Genomic DNA, 25,246 nt, shown 5'->3' with positions numbered 1-25,246 from the left:
TTTGGTGGACAAAATGAGACAAAGAAGAAGTGGCATAAAACACGTCTTTCTGTGGCAGCGTCGGAGGAAGTTCTACATGTAAGCAAGCTTTGATGAGTTGGGACGTGAGTTGGGACGGCGTGGCGAAGTTGGTAGAGTGGCTGTGCCAGCAATCGGAGTGTTGCTGGTTACTGGGGTTCAATTCCCACCTTCTACCTTCCTGGTCACGTCCGTTGTGTCCTTGGGCAAGACACTTCACCCTTTGCCTCTGATGGCTGCTGGTTAGCGCCTTGCATGGCAGCTCCCGCCATCAGTGTGTGAATGTGTGTGTGATTGGGTAAATGTGGAAATACTGTCAAAGCGCTTTGAGTACCTTGAAGGTAGAAAAGCGCTATACAAGTACAACCCATTTATTTATTTATCATTTAGTTTAAGGATAGCTGAAATTAGTAGGACAAAACGGCGCTCACCAAATACTCTCATCAGTGAAGCATGTATAACATAAACAGTGGCATTTCTAACAATTAGGAAGGTTTGTGTCATGTTTGTTCTCCTACAGAAAATACATTAAAACAAAAAAAAAATTTTTTTTCTTCTAGGGATGTCCGATAATGGCTTTTTGCCGATATCCGATATTCCGATATTGTCCAACTCTTGATTACCGATACCGATATCAACCGATACCGATATATACAGTCAGGGAATTAACACATTATTATGCCTAATTTGGACAACCAGGCATGGTGAATAAGGTCCTTTTTAAAAAAAAATTATAAAATAAAATATGATAAATAAATTAAAAACATTTTCTTGAATAAAAAAAGAAAGTAAAACAATATAAAAACGGTTACATAGAAACTAGTAATTAATGAAAATGAGTAAAATTAACTGTTAAAGGTTAGTACTATTAGAGGACCAGCAGCACGCACAATCATGTGTGCTTACGGACTGTATCCCTTGCAGACTGTATTGATATATATTGATATATAATGTAGGAACCAGAATATTAATAACAGAAAGAAACAATCCTTTTGTGTGAATGAGTGTAAATGGGGGAGGGAGGTTTTTTTTGGGGTTGGTGCACTAATTGTAAGTGTATCTTGTGTTTTTATGTTGATTTAATTAAAAAAACAAAAAACAAAAAACAAAAAAAAACGATACAGATAATAAAAAAACAATACCGATAATTTCCGATATTATATTTTAAAGCATTCATCTCTAATTTTTTCATCTTTTTCCATTTTCACACATCTCTGAAAGAGGTCCCAGGAGCCACCAGGGCGGCGCTAAAGAGCCGCATGAGAGTTGCTGATTGGCACGTCCAAAAAAAACAAGTTTTCCCTAGTTTAAAGTTATAAGTTGTAGCTTGCCCCTCGAACAGTTCCATTAAATGTGAAATATATATATTAATGATTAAAATACAAATTTGTGCTGAATTCAAAGCACCACAGTGACTCGCAATTTAGGCGAGACCTAGTTTTTCCGAAAACAACAATGATGAACTTTTTATTTGACTTTTTGCAACACCAAAGCATGTTGCGGCCTCAACAAATACAATTTTCCCCCGATTATCAGGAAGATTACATTGCAGACTCGCCCGGTGGGGGAATTTCCACAAAGTCGAGATACTGTTTATTGTATTTATATAAATATTGTTTGGATTTTAGGTCCACACACTGTTATTAACCTTACACACACACACTCATAAGCACTTCCCGCACTCTTAAGTAATTGTAACATGTAAAATATTGGTACTCACAAATGATGATAAGGCGGTTTCACGATGGCCGCTTCCAAATGGAGAACAAAGTTGTTGTCATTGTCCTTAGATTATTTTCCTCCTTTATGTAGCAAATCAAGGGTTGTCTTTGAAATAGCAGTTAGTAGATAGTAGCTCGTAGCTAAGCTACCTTCTTTTCACCTAGTAATGAGGAGGTTCACCTTTTCTCCGATGGTCAACCACTTCCTCGGGCGCGTAGGCTTTTATGCCAGGAGCCTTGGAAGGTGCAGGACACTTTAGGGATCAAAATAAGTACAAACATTCTGTGAAAAAAAGCAGAGCCAACATGGAAGTCGTCTGTAGCAAACAGGAGCTGATGATGATAGAGAACACCGTGCTCTGTGATTGGTCGGCTCTTAGCCAATAGTGGGCCTGTACGATGTCATGTGGGCAAAGCAGCGTCACGACTGAAAAGAGAGCAGGTTTTATCAAACAGATGTTATGATACATGTTTCTGTAATACCTACTTTTTCCGTTTTTTTTTAAATCTACGATACACTGAGAACGTAGTAAGTGAAGTGCGAAGTGGTGAGGGAAGGATTTGTAGCGGTCCTTCTCAAATAGTGGGGCAGGCACGTTACGATGCCAGGAAGGGCCGCGTGGGACTCCGGGGAACATGCTTTATCAGTATCATGCTTAAAACCCTGCTTCGAACTTGCTCATTGTAGCCATTAAGATATTTGAGCGCCGTGTGTAATGTTCTATATTCTCAATGGAACATTTAAAGTTTTGGTGTTGTTTACTGCCATCTGGGGATGATGTTCAAAACCGGTTCTCCCGGTTGTTCGATAAGAAAAGAACCGATTCCATGGACTCGAATCCGTTTTTGAGAACCGGTTCCCGTTATCGAGGCAATGTTATGCCCATTTGATTGTAGACTCTTACTGACACCTTGTGGCGATATGAAAATACTATGCGTCATTAGTTTGGGCACTTCCGGGTTGGCGACGTCAGTTCAGTTCATGAGACAATTGAGAAGTAGACAAGTTGTGTTAGCTCTTACAAGCCTTGGAAAAGATAAGTCTGTAAGTAAACTGTTTAACTTGTTTATGTAACTCAATATTAAGGTGGAAAGTGGTTAAATTTGATACTAAGATGTTTATTGAAAAACGATTTTTGTGCACTGTTTCAATGGATGTTTTGAGGACTTAAAATGGCTGCCAGTCGTGTATTTCCACCATCGAAATAATTTTTTGGAAGAAGAATTGTTGATTGATGACTGTGGTGTTCTTAGTGTCATAGTGTGTGTAGTTAGTATGTTCCAATAGCAGCAGAAGTGCACTTTTTGGAGAGCTGTATTATTTTCAGTTTTGTGCCCAAAGGATTCATTTTATTTAACACTATATTGTTATTTATACACCTATAGTGATCACAGAGACAGGTTGTTTTTGTGTTACTGTATATATTTGTTTTTCTGAAAAATCCCACTTAATATACTTTGGGTAACAACAGTCAATATATATATATATATATATATATTTTTTTTTTTAGGGATGTAACAGTCAATATTTATTTATTTATTTTATTTTATTTTTTCCTTATAAAATAAAAGTGAGGTTTTGTCATACTTGCCAACCCTCCCGGTTTTACCGGGAGGCTCCCGGAATTCAGCGCCTCTCCCGATAACCTCCCGGAAGAAATTTTCTCCCGATAAACTCCCGGAGTTCAGCCGGAGCTGCAGGCCATGCCCCCTCCAGCTCAATGCGGACCTGAGTGGGGACAGCGGCGACAGTCTGTTTTCACGTCCGCTTTCCCACGATATAAACAGTGTGCCTGCCCAATCACGTTATAACTGTAGAATGATCGAGGGCGACTTCTTGGTTTCTTATGTGGGTTTATTGTTAGGCAGTTTCATTAACGTCCTCCCAGCGCGGTAACAACACAAAACAACAGCAGTCCCGTTTTCGTCTACCGTAAAGCAGTTCGTCTGCCGTAAACAGCAATGTTGTGACACTCTTAAACAGGACAATACTGCCATCTACTGGATAGCCTCCGGAACACTGAAAATCAAGTATTTATTTTATTTATATGTATAATAAATTTAAAAAAAAAATAAATAATAAAATTTAAAAAAAAAAAAAAAAAAATATATATATATATATATATATATATATATATATATATATATATATATATATATATATATATATATATATATATATATATATATATATATAGAGAGATATATATAGAGATATATATATATCTCTATATATATATACATATAGCTAGAATTCCCTGAAAGTCATGTATTTCATACATATATACAGTATATATATATATATATATATATATATATATATATATATATATATATATATATATATATATATATATATATATATATATATATATATATATATGAAATACTCGAGTTGGTGAATTCTAGCTGTAAATATACTCCTCCCCTCGTGGCGAAGTTGGTAGAGTGGTATAACCCATTTATTTATTTATTTATTTAACCACGCCCAACCACGCCCCCCGCCCCCGACCACGCCCCACCCCACGCCCCACCTCCCGGAATCGTAGGTCTCAAGGTTGGCAAGTATGGCTTTTGTTAAACCAAATATTGTGTTTTTTTCCATATACAACAACCTATCTGGATTCGATAAGAGAATCGATAAAGAATCGGTTCGATAAGAGCATTCGATAATGGGCTCCAACTCAACAATTTCTTATCAAACATCATCCCTACTGCCATCATATTGCAGTCTACACTTATCTCTTATGTATGACTGCCATCTACTGGTCACACTTATCATTACACCATGTACCAAATAAAATTGGTTCGAAGTCAGTAAGCACTACCGGAATTAGTCGATTTTCGAGAAAATTAAAGGATTTTAAGTGCGCCTTATAGTCCGAAATATAGGCTACTCTTTGTTACACACACTTGTAGTAATGCTGCTATATTGTGTTGTGAGCCTCAGCGCCTGCATACTGTATAATGGATATTGAATATTATAACACGAGGTACAGCCACTAAGCCTCAGGGCCATGAGACAATGAGAGCTCCTAGCACGACATCATGAACATGTACTCTCATAAATGAATTCATGATTTTCCTATGAACATGACAAAAAGGCCTCACAATACATACAATGTTTACAGTATGTAAAAGGCGGTTGAAGCTTCCCCTCCATGTTTTTCAATGCAAGACGGGCGAATGTACAACAGCAGGTCAAATCTCAACTCTTTGGTGGTGTCGGCGTGCAGATGGGAGAAGCCAAATCTGATTGGTTGCTGCGTATAACTGCCGGGCACTTTGCATAGAAGGAAGGAAGCCCTGGAGACGCAGCTCGCAGATGTTCGCGTAGAAGTCGGCCATGTGGGTGTCAGGTGAATGAGATAGGCCCATCGCAAATATGTCCACGCACACTCGGCGATGCAGAAGCACGCTAACAGGGAGCGAATCCTGGCTGGAAATGACATTGGTGGCGCCCCCTATGGGTTGTGGTCGAATTGCTTTAAAATGGCAAAAATACGTTGGACTTGGACTTGCTGGTATGAAGCTTGATTTGTGTCTTCATCATGAAAGCTTATTTTAGACACTGAATTTATGCAACTGAAGTTTTGCGTTTGAATTTTGTGGACTGAATTATGCTGACAATTTCAATGAATAAAAAAATCTGTGTATACAAATTCAGTATCTAAAAATGTAATTGAAAAAAAATAATAATTTTGAAAAAAAATCAGTGGAAAAAAAATTCAGTGCAGAAATATTAGTTGCTTCAAAACTCAAGAGCCACATCCGGTAATTTAGGACTTGTTCACCTCATTGGCTGGTTCTGAGACAGGATTGATTGCTTCAGTCTTAATTTACCGGTCAGTTGAGTTTTGAAGCAACAAATATTTCTGTACTGAATTTTTATGCGCATATATATGTTTTTTTTTACACTGAATTGTTATCAAAAAAAATTTGCACTGAATTTATGCAACTGAAGTTGTGCGTTTTAATTTTGTGTACTGAATTTTTTAAATAAAAAAATTAAATTATGCTGACAATTTCATTGTATAAAAAAAATCTGTGTGTACAAATTCAGTATCCAAAAATGTAATTAAAAATAATAATAATTTTGAAAAAAAATCTGTAAAAAAATTCAGTGCAGAAAAAAATCATTGTAAAAAATTTAGTGCAGAAATATTAGTTGCTTCAAAACTCAAGAGCAACATCTGGTAATTTAGGACTAATGCACCTCATTGGCTGGTTCTGAGACAGGATTGGTTGCTTCAGTCTTAATTTGCCGGTCAGTCTTGAGTTTTGAAGCAACAAATATTTCTGTACTGAATTTTTATGCGCATATATATGTTTGTTTTTACACTGAATTATTATTTAAAAACAATTTTGCACTGAATTTATGCAACTGAAGTTAAGTTGTGGGTTTGAATTTTGTGGACTGAATTTTTTTGATAAAAAAATGAAATTATGCTGACAATTTCATTAAATAAAAAAAACTGTGTATAGAAATTCAGTATCTAAAAATTTAATTTAAAAAAATAATTTTGAAAAAAAATCTGTAAAAAAAATTCAGTGCAGAAAAAAATCATTGTAAATAATTTAGCGCAGCAATATTAGTTGCTTCAAAACTCAAGAGGCACACTTGGTAATTTAGGACTAAAGCACCTCATTGGCTGGTTCTGAGACAGGATTGATTGCTTCAGTCTTAATTTACCGGTCAGTCTTGAGTTTTGAAGCAACAAATATTTCTGTAATGAATTTTTATGCGCATATACAGTATATGTTTTTTTAACACTGAATTTTCATCAAAAAAAAATGTTGCACTGAATTTATGCAATGAAGTTGTGCGTTTGAATTTTGTGGACTGAATTTTTTGGATAAAACAATTTAACTATGCTGACAATTTCACAGAATAAAAACAATCTGTGTATAAAAATTCAGTATCTAAAAATGTAATGGAAAAAAAATCTGTGTAAAAAAAAATTCAGTGCAGAAAAAAATCATTGTAAAAAATGTTGTGCAGAAATATTAGTTGCTTCAAAACTCAAGAGCCACATATGGTAATTTAGGACTAAAGCACCCCATTGGCTGTTTCTGAGACAGGATTGATTGCTTCAGTCTTAATTTACCGGGCAGTCTTGAGTTTTGAAGCAACAAATATTTCTGTACTGAATTTTTATGCGCATATATATGGTTTTTTTTACACTGAATTTTTATTTAAAAAAACATTTGCACTGAATTTATGTGGACTGGATTTTTTTTGATAAAACATTTTTAATTATGCTGACAATTTCATTGAATAAAAAAATCTGTGTATAAAAATTCAGTATCTAAAAATGTAATGTAAAAAAAATTCATTTTGAAAAAAAATCAGTTTAAAAAAAATTCAGTGCAGAAAAAATCATTGTAAAAAATTTAGTGCAGGCAATGGATGGATGGATGGATGAAATATTAGTTGCTTCAAAACTCAAGCGCCACATCCGGTAATTTAGGACTAAAACACCTCATTGGCTGGTTCTGAGACAGGATTAATTGCTTCAGTCTTAATTTACTGGTCAGTCTTGAGTTTTGAAGCAACAAATATTTCTGTACTGAATTTTTATGCGCATATATATGGTTTTTTTTACACTGAATTTTTATTTAAAAAAACATTTGCACTGAATTTATGTGGACTGGATTTTTTTTGATAAAACATTTTTAATTATGCTGACAATTTAATTGAATAAAAACATATGTTTATAAAAATCCAGTATCTAAAAACGTAATGTAAAAAAAAGTATTTTTGAAAAAAATCAATGTAAAAAAAATTCAGTGCGGAAAAAAATAATTGTAAAAAAATGTGTGCAGAAAAATTAGTTGCTTCAACACTCAAGAGCCACATTTGGTAATTTAGGACTAGATCACCTCATTGGCTGTTTCTGAGACAGGATTGATTGCTTCAGTCTTAATTTACCGAGTTTTGAAGCAACAGATATTTCTGTAATGAATTTTTATGCGCAAATACATTTTTTTACACTGAATTTTAATTTAAAAAAAAATTTTGCACGGAATTTTCATAAAATTCTTTTTTTTAAAACTGAATTTTTACAAAAATTATTTTAAAACACTGAATACAAATAATATGAATTTTCAACATGCACATTTTGCTCACACATTTTTATTTAATGAAACTGTCCGCATAATTTAATGTGAAAAAATGTTCTCAAAATTCAAAGACAAAAAAAGCTTTCGTAATAAAGACACAAATTAACCTTAATAGATGGGCTGTTGTCAACGTACTGTATATAGCAAAATATATCCAATAAATTAATATTTTTTAACTTGGCTTGTCTCTATATAAAAAAAGATCCGTGCTGTTGGTATACGGTGATGAATAGTTTGTAGGAGTCTTGTTTAAAATTCATGCAGTCCACTAAGACTCTCTGGGGAAAGGCATTCACCATCAGTGGCATATGTTATGTCAATATACCGAGAGGCTCCCTGCTGTGTGCGGGCGGGGGCCGTCTTGCAGGGTCCGGCCCTTTATAGTGCAGTCTTTGCAGGCCACGGAGCCTTTTAGCTTCCTTCACAGGCCCGGAGCTGCTTGTGACGTCAAGCAGAGCATGTTGTGCTCCACCAAGGACATCTGTCTGTAAGCGTCTGGGCGGCCGAGAGCGTCCCCTCCGGCCTGTGAGGAGGGGGGGGGGTGTGGGGGGAGAGGGAGCGAAGGGGGAGGGTGGAGAGGAATGAAAAAGCCTTTTGTTAAAAAACAGCCAAAGATGGAGGATGGCAGGTTGGTCATCATGGCTTCTGTTGCCGTTCCTCCTCCTCCCAGCAAAACCGACCGCTTGAAGGTTCTTGCGGCATTTGAGACATTTTTGCATCATAAGAGAGAATACTGCGCTTGTGTTGTTCAAAGAAATCTATTGTTTTTAGCTCTTGACAACCATGTTTAGTCACCCCTAAGAGCTCCTCAAAGTAGCCCGATCTGACATGTTCAACTTTTCAGACTTAAGTATGGTGGTGTTCTTCTACATCAGACCTGGGCAACTTAAGGCCCGGGGGCCACATGCGGCCCGTTAAGCTTTTCAATCTGGCCTGCCTGACATTTCCAAATCATTTTTTTGTATCTTTAAAATTGCTACGCAGCTGCCATTATGATGTTGTTGTTATGTTGTTATGCTGTTTTCAAATGACCGTAAGTCTTGAACTATACAAAGTATAGATGTCCAATAATGGCTTTTTTACCGATATCCGATATTGTCCAACTCTTAATTACCGATACCGATATCAACCGATACCGATATATACAGTCGTGGAATGAACACATTATTATGCCTAATTTTGTTGTGATGCCCCGCTGGATGCATTAAACAATGTAACAAGGTTTTCCAAAATAAATCAACTCAAGTTATGGAAAAAAAATGCCAACATGGCACTGCCATATTTATTATTGAGGTCACAAAGTGCATTATTTTTTTTAACATGCCTCAAAACAGCTTGGAATTTGGGACATGCTCTCCCTGAGAGAGACTATGAGGAGGTTGAGGTGGGCGGGGTTGATGTGTTAAGGGTAGCGGGGGGTGTGTATTGTAGCGTCCCGGAAGAGTTAGTGCTGCAAGGGATTCTGGGTATTTGTTCTGTTGTGTTTATGTTGTGTTACGGTGCGGATGTTCTCCCGAAATGTGTTTGTCATTCTTGTTTGGTGTGGGTTCACAATGTGGCGCATATTTGTAACAGTGTTAAAGTTGTTTATACGACTACCCTCAGTGTGACCTGTATGGCTGTTGACCAAGTATGCCTTGCATCAATTTGTGAATGTGTATATACTGTATATGTGTATATATGTACACTACCGTTCAAAAGTTTGGGGTCACTTTGAAATGTCCTTATTTTTCATTGAAGATAACTTTAAACTAGTCTTAACTTTAAATAAATACACTCTATACATTGCTAATGTGGTAAATGACTATTCTAGCTGCAAATGTCTGGTTTTTGGTGCAATATCTACATAGGTGTATAGAGGCCCATTTCCAGCAACTATCACTCCAGTGTTCTAATGGTACAATGTGTTTGCTCATTGGCTCAGAAGGCTAATTGATGATTAGAAAACCCTTGTGCAATCATGTTCACACATCTGAAAACAGTTTAGCTCGTTACAGAAGCTACAAAACTGACCTTCCTTTGAGCAGATTGAGTTTCTGGAGCATCACATTTGTGGGGTCAATTAAACGCTCAAAATGGCCAGAAAAAGAGAACTTTCATCTGAAACTCGACAGTCTATTCTTGTTCTTAGAAATGAAGGCTATTCCACAAAATTGTTTGGGTGACCCCAAACTTTTGAACGGTAGTGTACATATACAGTCACGATCACACTCTTAAAGAACATAATGTCATGGCTGTCTTGAGTTTCCACTAATTTCTACAACTCTTATTTTTTTGTGATAGAGTGATTGGAGCACATACTTGTTGGTCACAAAAAAACGTTCATGAAGTTTGGTTCTTTTATGAATTTATTATGGGTCTACTGAAAATGTGACCAAATGTGCTGGGTCAAAAGTATACATACAGCAATGTTAATATTTGGTTACATGTCCCTTGGCAAGTTTCACTGCAATAAGGCACTTTTGGTAGCCATCCACAAGCTTCTGGTTGAATTTTTGACCATTCCTCTTGACAAAATTGGTGCAGTTCAGCTAAATTTGTTGGTTTTCTGACATGGACTTGTTTTTTCAGCATTGTCCACACGTTTAAGTCAGGACTGTGGGAAGGCCATTCTAAAACCTTAATTCTAGCCTGGTTTAGCCATTCCTTTACCACTTTTGACGTGTGTTTGGGGTCATTGTCCTGTTGGAACACCCAACTGCGCCCAAGACCCAACCTCCGGGCTGATGATTTTAGGTTGTCCTGAAGTATTTGGAGGTAATCCTCCTTTTTCATTGTCCCACTTACTCTCTGTAAAGCACCAGTTCCATTGGCAGCAAAACAGGCCCAGAGCATAATACTATCACCACCATGCTTGACGGTAGGAATGGTGTTCCTCCAAACATATTGCTGGTTATTGTGGCCAAACAGCTACATTTTTGTTTCATCTGACCTCAGAACTTTCCTCCAGAAGGTCTTATCTTTATCCATGTTATGTCAGATGAAACACAAATTATTGTATCTATACATACTGTGTATATATACATATATATATACACACCAAACACCCTGAGGATCTGTCAAGGTTTAAAATACAGAGCATGATGTTACACATTCGACCATTCCTAAACATTTCTACAACGTTTGTACCGGAGCCTTCCAAATGGTCAGTTCCCAGTGCATGCTAACAGTGTGCACTGAATACAAATTGGACACCAGAAAACAAACAGACGTGGCACTCTTGACTAAAACCTCATTCCAAGCTGTTGATTGATTGAAAAAAAAAAAAGTTGTACATCTGCTGACCTTTGCTAATAATTTGACTTTACAAGTTCCAGTCTCTCTGCTTCAAAAGGGCACACAGGCAGACTGGAATCACTGGTATTTATAGGCCAATTTGGAACCAAACGTGGATAGGTTTTTTTTTTTTCCTTTTTAATCGAACTTGGCAAATGTATGCATCCTGGCAGCAGGTTTCTTCTTCCACTCGGAACAAATCTCTGTGTCTGACCTTTGCCGTTGTTTGTTTTCTGTGGCTGCATCGCTATCGTGTGCTATCAATAAGTGAGAATCAAAATGTTCTTTCTTTTTGACATAAGCATAGTTATATGCTAACGACATAGTAAGGCTATACTATAATTGCCATGAACCTTTGTAGACAATTCTGCATAATTAGAGGGTGAATATCAAATTGGTATAAATATTTCATTTTATCTTGTTCGATTTCATTATGCAGAGTTAGGATTATTGGGCTGTTTATTGTTTATCTGTAGATATGTCAATTAATATTATTTTAGCAGTTTCTTTGATAATTGGCTGTAAGAAAAGACTGGTTTCTCCTGCCTCTTTATGAACACATCTTTACCACCTCACCGAGAGATCTGACTAGAAATGTAAAACTTCGTCAATATAGAAATAAATGTAATGTAATATATTTAATATAAATAATTAAATATAAATATAAATAAATACATATACATTAAAGATGCACCCATAATCGATTTCTAAATCGAATCATAGCTCCTGAATTGTAATCGAAACGTAAAGGGCCCTATGATTGCCACTTCTACTTGTAACAGGCATTTCCGCCATGTTTGATCGAGGTAAATTTTGTTAACAGCTGACAACTGTCATTTTGTTCATATCTATTTTTGTGTTTGCTTGAAGTGCAACGGTACAGGTAACCCACGCTACGGCCGGTACCTTGGTTTTAAGGCCACGATTTTGGGAATTTTTTTACGGTGTGTTTTGTATTGTATAAGTGAATAATGCTGTATAATAGACTGTATTTATATTATTCACATGTGAATAATGCTGTATAATAGACTGTATTTATATTATTCACATGTGACTAATGCTGTATAATAGACTGTATTTATATTATTCACATGCGTATAATGCTGTATAATAGACTGTATTTATAGTATTCACATGTGAATAATGCTGTATAATTGACTGTATTTATATTATTCACATGTGAATAATGCTGTGTAATAGACTGTATTTATATTATTCACATGCGTATAGTGCTGTGTAATAGACTGTAGTTATATTATTCACATGTGAATAATGCTGTATAATAGACTGTATTTATATTATTCACATGTGAATAATGCTGTATAATAGACTGTATTTATATTATTCACATGTGAATAATGCTGTATAATAGAGTGTATTTATATTATTCACATGTGAATAATGCTGTATAATAGACTGTATTTATATTATTCACATGTGAATAATGCTGTATTATAGACTGTATTTATATATTCACATGTGAATAATGCTGTTTAATAGAATGTATTTATATATTCACATGTGAATAATGCTGTATAATAGACTGTATTTATATTATTCACATGTGACTAATGCTGTATTATAGACTGTATTTATATTATTCACATGCGTATAATGCTGTATAATAGACTGTATTTATAGTATTCACATGTGAATAATGCTGTATCATAGATTGTATTTATATTATTCACATGTGAATAATGCTGTATCATAGACTGTATTTATATTATTCACATGTGAATAATGCTGTATAATAGACTGTATTTATATTATTCACATGTGAATAATGCTGTATTATAGACTGTATTTATATATTCACATGTGAATAATGCTGTTTAATAGAATGTATTTATATATTCACATGTGAATAATGCTGTATAATAGACTGTATTTATATTATTCACATGTGACTAATGCTGTATTATAGACTGTATTTATATTATTCACATGCGTATAATGCTGTATAATAGACTGTATTTATAGTATTCACATGTGAATAATGCTGTATCATAGATTGTATTTATATTATTCACATGTGAATAATGCTGTATCATAGACTGTATTTATATTATTCACATGTGAATAATGCTGTATAATAGACTGTATTTATATTATTCACATGTGAATAGTGCTGTACAATAGACTGTATTTATATTACTCACATGTGAATAATGCTGTGTAATGGACTGTATTTATATTATTCACATGTGAATAATGCTGTATCATAGACTGTATTTATATTATTCACATGTGAATAATGCTGTATCATAGACTGTATTTATATTATTCACATGTGAATAATGCTGTACAATAGACTGTATTTATATTATTCACATGTGAATAATGCTGTATAATAGACTGTATTTATATTAGTCACATGTGAATAATGCTGTATAATAGACTGTATTTATATTATTCACATGTGAATAATTCTGTATAATAGACTGTATGTATATTATTCACATGTGAATAATGCTGTGTAATAGACTGTATTTGTATTGTTCACATGTGAATAATGCTGTATAATAGACTGTATTTATATTATTCCCATGTAAATAATGCTGTGTAATAGACTGTATTTATATTATTCACATGTGAATAATGCTGTATAATAGACTGTATTATTCACATGTGAATAATGCTGTGTAATAGACTGTATTTATATTATTCACATGTGAATAATTCTGTATAATAGACTGTATTATTCACATGTGAATAATGCTGCGTAATAGACTGTGTTTATATTATTCACATGTGAGTAATGCTTTATAATAGACTGTACTTATGTTATTCACACGTGAAAAATACCAAAGTGTTTATTGTTTATTGTGAGCGAACTGTGGTGCTGAATTTCCCCCAGGGATCAATAAAGTGCTTTCTATTCTATTCTATCTTAAAATAACAGTTATAAAAACAAAGTAAAACTTAACATTTTCTGGATTTTGTTAACCTAAAAAGTACCCAAAGTAAATCTAAAACTCTCTGTGATGAAAACAGTCGGGAACAGAAGGAAGTCACGTGAGTCCTTGGTAAACATTCTAATGAACTGATGTTCCAATCATAAGTCAAAGAAAACAATGTCTAGTATCAATGTCCAAGGCAAGGTGGACTGGTCACGGCGGCACCAGATCCAAATCAGAAATCCGCTCATGGAGGCCACGTCAGTGCCGGGAAAGGCAGGAGACTGGAGGGTTGCAGATGGTAAAAAGGAGGTCTTCATTTATCATACAGTCATAAATCTGAAAGTGCAGGCAGTTGCTGTGGGCGCTGGGAGCACATGCCTGGTGCCAACTGCCAGGATGGGATGCCGGCATCCTGGTGCCATCAGTACGATCGGCCGCTCTCTCTCTCTCTCCGGTCTGCTCTCTCGCCCCACTCACTTTTACTGGGGGATTCTTTAAGGTCAGGCCCGCAGAGATTGGTGTGTTGTTTGGGGCAGAAGGTAATACGCTTAGCATTGATAATTTGGAGGCTGCATTTGCCAAGCGGACAGACGCCATGCCTGCTTCAAGCTTCACTTGTTTTACTTGGCTTTTTTTTTTTTTTTTTGTGTGTGCATATGCTCACATAAAGCAAGTGCAGAATTGTGCACTATGATAATATTTTTCTCAACAAGGTCCCACAATGTGTTGTCCAAAATCTAATCTACCGGGAACACACTCTTACATACACTACCGTTCAAAAGTTTGGGGTCACCCAAACAATTTTGTGGAATAGCCTTCATTTCTAAGAACAAGAATAGACTGTCGAGTTTCAGATGAAAGTTCTCTTTTTCTGGCCATTTTGAGCGTTTAATTGACCCCACAAATGTGATGCTCCAGAAACTCAATCTGCTCAAAGGAAGGTCAGTTTTGTAGCTTCTGTAACGAGCTAAGCTGTTTTCAGATGTGTGAACATGATTGCACAAGGGTTTTCTAATCATCAATTAGCCTTCTGAGCCAATGAGCAAACACATTGTACCATTAGAACACTGGAGTGATAGTTGCTGGAAATGGGCCTCTATACACCTATGTAGATATTGCACCAAAAACCAGACATTTGCAGCTAGAATAGTCATTTACCACATTAGCAATGTATAGAGTGTATTTCTTTAAAGTTAAGTCTAGTTTAAAGTTATCTTCATTGAAAAGTACAGTGCTTTTCCTTCAAAAATAAGGACATTTCAATGTGACCCCAAACTTTTGAACGGTAGTGTATGTCTGTCGTATATTGCTTATAAGCTGTGTTTGTCCACGCATGTCTCTAACACAGACCTGGGCAAATTAAGGCCCGTTAAGCTTTTCAATCTGGCCCGCCAGACATTCCCCCAAAATGTTTTTAGATCTTTAAAAAGCGAAATTGTCGCTGCCATTATGATGTGCAGTGCAAAGTTTTCAAATTACCGTGAGTCTTGAACTATACAACGTATTTCAATGGTTGGAATCTGCGCTTTTGCATGATGTACTAGTTACTATGGTAATCTAAGACGCAGCAGCTCAAACGAGGTACCAAGCAGTGTGGGTGGGGTGCGTTTCCACAGAGTTTCCACAGAGTGTTTCCAGAGCGGCCAGCCTGAAATGTGGGTGTCAGGGACAGACATAGAGAGAGAGAGAGAGAGAGAGAGAGAGAGAGAGATCAGAAGGCATAAGAAAAAGAAAAAGTATCTGCATTTGATTGTTTACATTTGATTATTAGCAATCCGGGGAGGGTGTTAGTTTAGGGTTGTAGCTGCCTGGAGGTGAACTTTTATTGCGGTTTTGAAGGAGGATAGAGATGCAGTAGTGGTCAAATACAAATAAGGCAACAAGAGAAGTATCCTACACTTCTCTTTTGTAAAGTAAATCTGAACAGCCTATATGGGCATCTACATCAACTATATGATTTGCTGGACAGGACAAAAAAATAAAAAATAAATAAATATATATATATATATATATATATTTTTAATTTATTTTTTATTTTTTTAATGTATTTATTTATTTTATTTGTGGCGGACGTAATTGTTTCGTGGCGGGCCGCCACAAATAAATGAATGTGTGGGAAACACTGATATATATATATATATATATATATATATATATATATATATATATATATATATATATATATATATATATATATATATATATATATATATATATATATATATATATAAGTGTGTGATTAAACAAAAGGTATAGAGTGTGACTATGTGTAGCAAGTATATAAGGAGTGTTACCAGGTGGTGTTGACGGTGCAGAAGTCTAGAAAGGGAAAGGCAGGCTCTGAGGTCCAGGGACAGGCAGGAGGTCAGGGGCTGGAGCGAGGCATCGTGGTCCAAGGGCAGGCGTGAGGTCGAGATCCAGGAAGGCAGCAGAGAGTCCAGAGGGGATCCAGGGAGACGAGACACACAGCTCGAAACCAGGGGATGACGAAGGGGTTGTTGGATGACGACACAAGACAAGACACAATTAGCATGGCGGAGGGGAAACACAAAGAGTGAAGAAGCACATGAGCAAAGAAGCAAGAGACGTGTGAGGCTTACTGTACAAGTAACGATTTACTTAGCTCTTTTATTGCCGCATTTACAGTATTGCGCTGAAGTTTGGGAGCACACCTACAGGGACACTTTTGAACCGCTATTTAAGCTCCAGAAAAAGGCAATTACAATTATACATTATGCCCTATATATAGCTCATACCAATAATGAGTAATTTTCTTAAACTACATGATATAATCCAATACAGTGGCCTTCAAGTTATGCTTATGGTTTCACAAAGGGCTCTACCTGCAAATATACAGAGTCTGTTTTCACTCAAAGATGGCCCACATGAACTCAGGGGTGTCCTGAAATTCAAACATAACATTGTAAATTCCACATTCAAGGCTCAAACGTTATCTATAGCGGGGGTGAAACGGTGGGACAATGTGAGCGGAGAAATTAAACTGTCTTCTAGCCTAAGAGTGTTCAACTTTGCGGTAAAAAATGTGTTGTTGGGAAACTATCAAAAACATGACAAGTTGTTTGGACTATCTCAACTGTGGGACACAGGTGCAAAATAACTCACTGTGGAATAAGGGACGTAACACACCAGACAAGGCTTCAGAAGACAAAAGATACCCAGGCAAGATGTAGCTAATCTCATGGTCGCTCAATGCTATTATATCCATATTGGTGTATGTATACTGACTTGTCATTATCATCCATTATCATGTTATACTTGTTCTGAAATTGTCATGTATCCATCAAATCTGCTGTTGAAACTTGGACTATATAACCAACATATATAACCAGCATATAAATTGATTGTAGATTATGGGCGGGGCATGGATAAACATTCTTGGCGGTATAGCTCGGTTGGTAGAGTGGCCGTGCCAGCAACTTGAGGGTTCCAGGTTCGATCCCCGCTTCCGCCATCCTAGTAACTCCCGTTGTGTCGTTGGGCAAGACACTTTGCCCACCTGCTCCCAGTGCCACCCACACTGGTTTAGATGTAATTTAGATATTGGGGTTCACTATGTAAAGCGCTTTGAGTCACTAGAGAAAAAGCGCTATATAAATATAATTCACTTCACTCCACTTTTTCCCGCATCCCTTTTTGGTGGGAGCCGTTGCATGTCTGTCAAATTACAAAGAGTGATGAAGTGTTGCTCTATTTGTCTGTCTGCCGGAATAAATAAATAAATAAATTTAAGTACAAGTAGCTACGTTCTGGCACTGGAACGCAGGACATGCTGGCTTATGAAGGCAGGAGACTCATCAGCGTCAGGTGTGTTGATAGCAAAGCGGGCGGCTGGCGGAAACATTATCCACATATTTTACTTAATAAACGAATCATTGAATTAACATAATACAAATCAAAGCTTTTTTCTAATGAAATTAATCGATCATTCGTCGTAGGTCTATTTGTATTTCAAACCAAAACCTCTCTCCTTATTAAAAATTTCCGACCTATAACAAAACCTTCCTCACCGATGTCTTAATAATGTAATGTCTAGTCAAGCTTGCATTCTAATGACATGACGGAAGGTGTCTTTGGAACCGATTGGTCGTCCATGGTGAAAATCTTCACACCAATGCAGTCAAAATAGGTTTTTGCACTGCAAAAACTGAAATCTAAGTAAGATTGAATATCTCAAATAAGGGTGATATTTGCTTAGTTTTTGTCTGATAAGATATTTCTTCTCACTAAGCAGATGTTATGTTAGAGTGTTTTACTTGTTTTAAGTGTTTTGGTCCTAAATGATCTCAGTAAGATATTACAGCTTGTTGCTGAGATTTTATGACCTATATTGAGTAAAACATGCTTGAAACTAGAATATCAACTGTTGCAAAGCTGTGTCATCAACACTCACAAGTATAAAACTGCTTTTTCAAAGTAATCATTTCTTATTTCAAGGATGAAATAAAAAATCATGACTTTGACACAATTGTGTCTCATGATTAAAACGGATGACAGCCAAATGGACTTTGCTGTTTTATTTTCAATGAAACAATAGAACATACGTACTCATATAGTAGTACAGTTGGCACAGTACAGCAAACTGACAGTTCATATTTAAACATTTAACATGTGACATTTCAAACAATTTTGAACAGAAATAGTTCATGCACATTTAGATAAATTCAAAATTACAATACAAAAAAATTTGGTCGGGGGCCGGGCTGTAAATATATACAGTATATATATATTAGGGATGTCCGATAATGGCTTTTTGCCGATATCCGATATTCCGATATTGTCCAACTCTTTAATTACCGATACTGATATCAACCGATACCGATATCAACCGATACCGATGTATACAGTCGTGGAATTAACACATTTTTATGCCTAATTTGGACAACCAGGTATGGTGAAGATAAGGTCCTTTTTTAAAAAAAATTATAAAATAAAATAAGATAAATAAATTAACCATTTTCTTGAATAAAAAAGAAAGTAAAACAATATAAAAACAGTTGCATAGAAACTAGTAATTAATGAAAATGAGTCAAATTAACTGTTAAAGGTTAGTACTATTAGTGGACCAGCAGCACGCACAATCATGTGTGCTTACGGACTGTATCCCTTGCAGACTGTATTGATTATATATTGATATATAATGTAGGAACCAGAATATTAATAACAGAAGGAGACAACCCTTTTGTGTGAATGAGTTTAAATGGGGGAGGGACGTTTTTTGGGTTGGTGCACTAATTGTAAGTGTATCTTGTGTTTTTTATGTTGATTTAATAATAAAAAAAAAAAACACGATACCGATAATAAAAAAAACGATACCGATAATTTCCGATATTACGTTTTAAAGCATTTATCGGCAGGCCGATATTATCGGACATCTCTAATATATATATTCCTTGCGCACTAATTGACTGAAAGAGCACGCACTTTGCGCGATGATGTCATTTTATCGATGGGAAAATGCAAGAAATGTAATGCCGAGTGCATATCATTATGTCAAGATAATGGCACTTGCATTTACTTCATTTAAGAATATTTTTGAACATATTGAGAGGAAAAAGGTCTCATATTTGTTTTTTCCATCAAGAAAAGTGCACTTGTTATTAGTGAGAAAATACTTATTTTAAGGTATTTTGGGGTTCATTGAGGTTAGCTAATTTGACTTGTTTTGGAAAGTCTTGACAAGCCAAATTTTCTTGTTGTATTGGCAGATCATTTTGCTTAGTTCAAGTAAAATGCCCCTAACTTTTTTTTTTCCTTTTTTCCCTGTTTATGAACACTGACTTTTTGCAGTGTGTACCAAATATGTTTTTATCCGCTTCAACTCAAAACCAAGTTTCCCCCCTACCCCCGATTTTCAACCGCCGTGCACCGCCGCTATTATCTTCCCGCCCCCATTTTGTGTTGTCAGTGTGTTTGAATCTCCCAACAGTTCCGCCGTGCTAAATGTGAAGTGGCAACACCCTAAAGGCCATGCCTCGCCATCGGGCTTTCAGGAGAAAAATATCTGAGGCAACTGCATGCACATTTTAGATCCGACTTTGTACACCAAAGCAACCTTTTACACCCCCCCCCCCTCCCCCCACCCCTACACACACACACACACACCATCTGAAAGTAAAGCCCCCCCCCCTTCCTCGCTGATCAGCCGTCACACACAAATACCCAGCCGACAACACATGCTGAGAGATAACATAAAAGAACACGAGAGACATGAAAGCGCACATTGATTGTCCCTGTTCGCCTCCCCCCCAGCGGGCAGGCAGGCAGGCAGGCTGGTGGGTACGCATCCCCGCTGCTGTGGCCAAGTTTGATACAAGAGGCACGTGTGTGTGTGTGTTTGCACGCTACACACCCCCCCCGTGCCACTGCCGCGGGCCCTCACACATCCAGCCAATAGAAAGGGCAGCTTCTAGCCACGCTGGGCTCGCCCGGCAGGCCCGCGGCTAGACGTGACATTACTTTGGGCACTGCCTCCCCCGCAACCTCCCCTAAACGCACCCACAACGGGACCATGTGACCGGACCCGCCCCCTCGCACACGCGCACAGACGACACACTCAATCTCTTGTTCATGGCTGACAACAGGCCCTCCATTTTGTTGTGGGCTAAAGTCAAATTTTTCCTGGTATTCTCATGTATTTTGTGCTTTTTTGGAAAATGTTTTATGTCAGTTTTTGTTAACCATAGACCCATTGTTGGGCCGCGAGCTCCCCTTAGAGCAGGGGTGTCAAACGCCCGTGAACAGTTTTTTTCCGGCCCGCGGGATGAGTTTGCTAAGTATAAAAATGTACCGTAATTTCCGGACTATAAGCCGCTACTTTTTCCCCTCGTTCTGGTCCCTGCGGCTTATACAAGGGTGCGGCTTATTTACGGCCTGTTCTTCTCCGACACAGACGAAGAGGATTTCGGTGGTTTTAGTACGCAGGAGGAAGACGATGACACAATGATTAAAGACAGACTTTTCATATACCGGTAGGCTGGTTATTTTGATAACGTACAGGCGAGCACTTTGTATTACTTTGCACCGTTGTATTATTTGTACTCTGCATGAATGCTGTTCGCCATGTCAAAGATGTGAAAGTTTGATTGAATGATTGAAAGATTTATTGTTAATAAATGGGACGCTTTGCGTTCCCAAACAGTCATCTCTGTCCCGACAATCCCCTCCGTGGTAGCAGGAACCCCTATATACTACGGTAATTACACATCAAAACCCTGCGGCTTATAGTCGGGTGCGGCTTATATATGGAGCAATCTGTATTTTCCCCTAAATTTAGCTGGTGCGGCTTATAGTCAGGTGCGGCTTATAGTCCGGAAATTACGGTACCTGAAATTTTGGAATGAAAGAAACAGCTGTTCTAAACATACTTGCCAACCTTGAGACCTCCAATATCGGGAGGTGGGGGGTAGGGGGTGGGGGAAGGGGCGTGGTTGGGGGCGTGGTTATTTACAGCTAGAATTCACCAACTCGAGTATTTCATATATATTTCATATATATATATATATATATATATATATATATATATATATATATATATATATATATATATATATATATATATATATATATATATATATATATATATATACACTACCGTTCAAAAGTTTGGGGTCACCCAAACAATTTTGTGGAATAGCCTTCATTTCTAAGAACAAGAATAGACTGTCGCGTTTCAGATGAAAGTTCTCTTTTTCTGGCCATTTTGAGCGTTTAATTGACCCCACAAATGTGATGCTCCAGAAACTCAATCTGCTCAAAGGAAGGTCAGTTTTGTAGCTTCTGTAACGAGCTAAACTGTTTTCAGATGTGTGAACATGATTGCACACGGGTTTTCTAATCATCAATTAGCCTTCTGAGCCAATGAGCAAACACATTGTACCATTAGAACACTGGAGTGATAGTTGCTGGAAATGGGCCTCTATACACCTATGTAGATATTGCACCAAAAACCAGACATTTGCAGCTAGAATAGTCATTTACCACATTAGCAATGTATAGAGTGTACTTCTTTAAAGTTAAGACTAGTTTAAAGTTATCTTCATTGAAAAATAAGCACATTTTAATGTGACCCCAAACTTTTGAACGGTAGTATATATATATATATATATATATATATATATATATATATATATATATATATATATATATATATGAAATACTTGACTTTCAGTGAATTCTAGCTATATATATATATATATACATATATATATATTTATTTTATTTACATAAAAAAAAAAAATAATACTTGAATTTCAGTGTTCCGGTGGCTAGCCATTAGATGGCAGTATTGTCCTGTTTAACTTCTCCGTTCATGATGAGTATATCATTTCGGCCGCCATGTCTGTAATTTCCTCGTTCTTCTGCTTCGTCTCCTTGTTGTGTGTGCAGTTGTGCACTCTATAAAAGCCCTAGATGTTATGACGTCATTGGGCAGGCAAGCTGTTTATATTGTGGGAAAGCGGACGTGCGAACAGGCTGTCCCCACTCAGTCTCAGGTCCGCATTGAGCTGGAGGGGGCGTGGCCTCCAGCTCCGGCTGAATACCGGGAGTTTGTCGGGAGAAAATCTCTGCCGGGAGGTTGTCGGGAGAGGCGCTGAATACCGGGATTCTCCCGCTAAAAACGGGAGGGTTGGCAAGTATGGTTCTAAATGTGTCTTCAAGTAATTTACTCATTTTCCTCAAATGATGTACTAATTTTTCTCTCAGAGGTTTCACAATAGTGTATTGAAAGTGTTATCTGAAACCCAACTGTTTAGTGTGTCTGTGGCTTTAACGCTAATGAGCTATATCCGTGCCTGTCTCCAACAGAAAGTGCGTGGTTCCAAAAGGCGCTATTGTGCACTTTATCCACTTTTGACATCTACTCTGTAGCACTTGTCCAAACATAATACATTCTGTATATCAGGGAAAAAAAGATAGCAACACTGGAATAGCTGTGTGAGCTAAAGTGCTATTATTTCAGTGACATTTTAGGAGCAACATCATGCTAAGTTAGCATATTTACTGGAAGAAAAAAAAAAGATAAGACATAGCTACCATGTTTGCAACTGACTTACTGATAGTTAGCAGCGATTTATTTTAAAATGTGTAGCGAAGCCTGAAGTGATGGCTGTACACTGCAAAAACTGAAATCTAAGTAAGATTACATATCTCGAATAAGGGTGTTTTTTGCTTATTCTGATAAGATAATTCTTCTCACTAAGCAGATTTTATGTTAGTGTTTTATTTGTTTTAAGGGGTTTGGTCCTAAATGATCTCAGTTTATACAGTTTGTTGCTGAGATTTGATGACCTATATTGAGTAAAACATGCTTGAAACTAGAATATCAACTGTTGCAAAGCTGTGTCATTAACACTCACAAGTATAAAACTACTTTTTTTAACTAATAATTTCTTACTTCAAGCATGAAAAAAAAATCATGATGCCGAGCGCATATCATTATGTCAAGATAATGGCACTAGCATTTGCTTAATTTAAGAATATTTTTCAACATATTGAGCAAAAAGGTCTCATTTTTTTTCTACCAAGAAAAGTGCACTTGTTATTAGTGAGAATACATTTATTTTAAGGTATTTTAAGGTTCATTGAGGTTAGCTCATTTGACTTGTTTGGAAAAGTCTTGACAAGCAAAATTTTCTTGTTCTATTGGCAGATAATTTTGCTTAGTTCAAATAAAATACCCCTAATTTTTATTAATTTTTTTCTTGTTTTTGAACAGTGACTTTTTGCAGTGATAGGAAAAGCCCCAACTTTCAAAATTGACCGTGTGAGCGCCTCGTCTTTCAAAAGTGGAGCAAGCAAGTCAAGATTACCTTTCTCACGTTTGGTGCTCAAAAACAGCTTCTTGGGACACTTAATATTCTTAGAACGTCACTAAAAGGTCACTTTAACGTTGTCATCAAATCGACATTTTGCTTGGTTTCGTGACATTTTGTGCTTGTGTCGTTTACCAGATGCAACAGCAGGAACTGGCCCAGATCAGGCAGCGGGATGCTAACCTCACAGCGCTAGCGGCTATTGGACCCCGCAAAAAACGCAAGGTGGACTCACCGGGGGCCACTCCATCAGGGACCGAGGTAAGATTTGTTGTTGTTTTAAAGGGAAGCTATTATGATTTTTGTCTTTTTTGACTTACAAATTGTGTTACAATAATGGAAAATTGTGTTAAAGCGTCAAGTCATTAGGTCCGTGCATTTTGGCGTGAGCTTGCGCACAGATTTGGATGCCTCTGTTCACTGGGTATGTCAGTTGAGGTGGACGTACTTATATGGACTAGTGTTGTCCCGATACCAATATTTTGGTGTCAATATATTTCTAAAAGTTTAAAGTTAAAGTACCAATGATTGTCACACACACACTAGGTGTGGTGAAATGTGTCCTCTGCATTTGACCCATCCCCTTGTTCACCCCCTGGGAGGTGAGGGGAGCAGTGAGCAGCAGCGGTGCCGCGCCCGGGAATCATTTTTGGTGATTTAACCCCCCAATTCCAACCCTTGATGCTGAGTGCCAAGCAGTGGGTCCCATTTTGTATAGTCTTTGGTATAACTCGGCCGGGGTTTGAACTCACAACCTACCGATTTCAGGGCGGACACTCTAACCACTAGGCCACTGAGTAGGTCCACATAAAGGGCACCACAAAAAATTGCAATATTGGCTTTATTTTAACAAAAAATCTTATGGTACATTAAAAATATGTTTCTCATTGCAAGTTTGTCCTTACATAAAATAGTGAACATGCAAGACAACTTGTCTTTTAGTAGAAAGTAAACAAACAAACAAAGGCTCCTAATTAGTCTGCTGACGTATGCAGTAACATATTGTGTCATTTATCATTCTATTATTTTGTCAACATTATTAAGGGACAAGTGGTAGAAAACGAATTATTAATCTACTTGTTCATTTACTGTTAATATCTGCTTACTTTCTCTTTTAACATGTTCTGTCAACACTTCTGTTAAAATGTAATAGTCACGTATTCTTCTGTTGTTTGATACTTTACATTAGTTTTGGATGATACCACAAAGTTGGGTATTGATCCGATACCAAGTCGTTACAGGGTCATACATTGGTCATATTCATATTTTTATTTATTTATTTATTTATTTTTTGTCATAAAAAAATACAATCATGTGTGCTTACGGACTGTATCCCTGTAGACTGTATTGATTTATATTGATATATAATGTA

The 25,246-nt window shown here is 36.8% G+C and overlaps 1 protein-coding gene and 1 long non-coding RNA gene across 2 annotated transcripts in view; one reads left to right on the top strand and one right to left on the bottom strand.

The window, feature by feature from the left end:
• The window catches only part of LOC133631285 (uncharacterized), a 32,871-nt gene extending 30,808 nt beyond the window's left edge, over nucleotides 1-2,063 (bottom strand). The window contains exon 1 of the long non-coding RNA XR_009821428.1: nucleotides 1,739-2,063. This is a non-coding gene — a long non-coding RNA (uncharacterized LOC133631285). The remainder of the gene's footprint in view (nucleotides 1-1,738) is intronic.
• The window catches only part of LOC133631290 (transcription initiation factor TFIID subunit 4), a 300,647-nt gene that overhangs the window by 192,932 nt on the left and 82,469 nt on the right, over nucleotides 1-25,246 (top strand). Inside the window, exon 14 of the mRNA XM_062023471.1 lies at nucleotides 24,013-24,135. Coding sequence (XP_061879455.1) covers nucleotides 24,013-24,135 — 123 coding nt within the window. The remainder of the gene's footprint in view (nucleotides 1-24,012; nucleotides 24,136-25,246) is intronic.

The sequence above is a fragment of the Entelurus aequoreus genome, linkage group LG02, assembly GCF_033978785.1.
Source record: "Entelurus aequoreus isolate RoL-2023_Sb linkage group LG02, RoL_Eaeq_v1.1, whole genome shotgun sequence".
In the NCBI taxonomy this organism is placed as follows: Eukaryota; Metazoa; Chordata; class Actinopteri; order Syngnathiformes; family Syngnathidae; genus Entelurus; species Entelurus aequoreus.
This window is presented reverse-complemented; position numbering and strand designations above follow the sequence as displayed.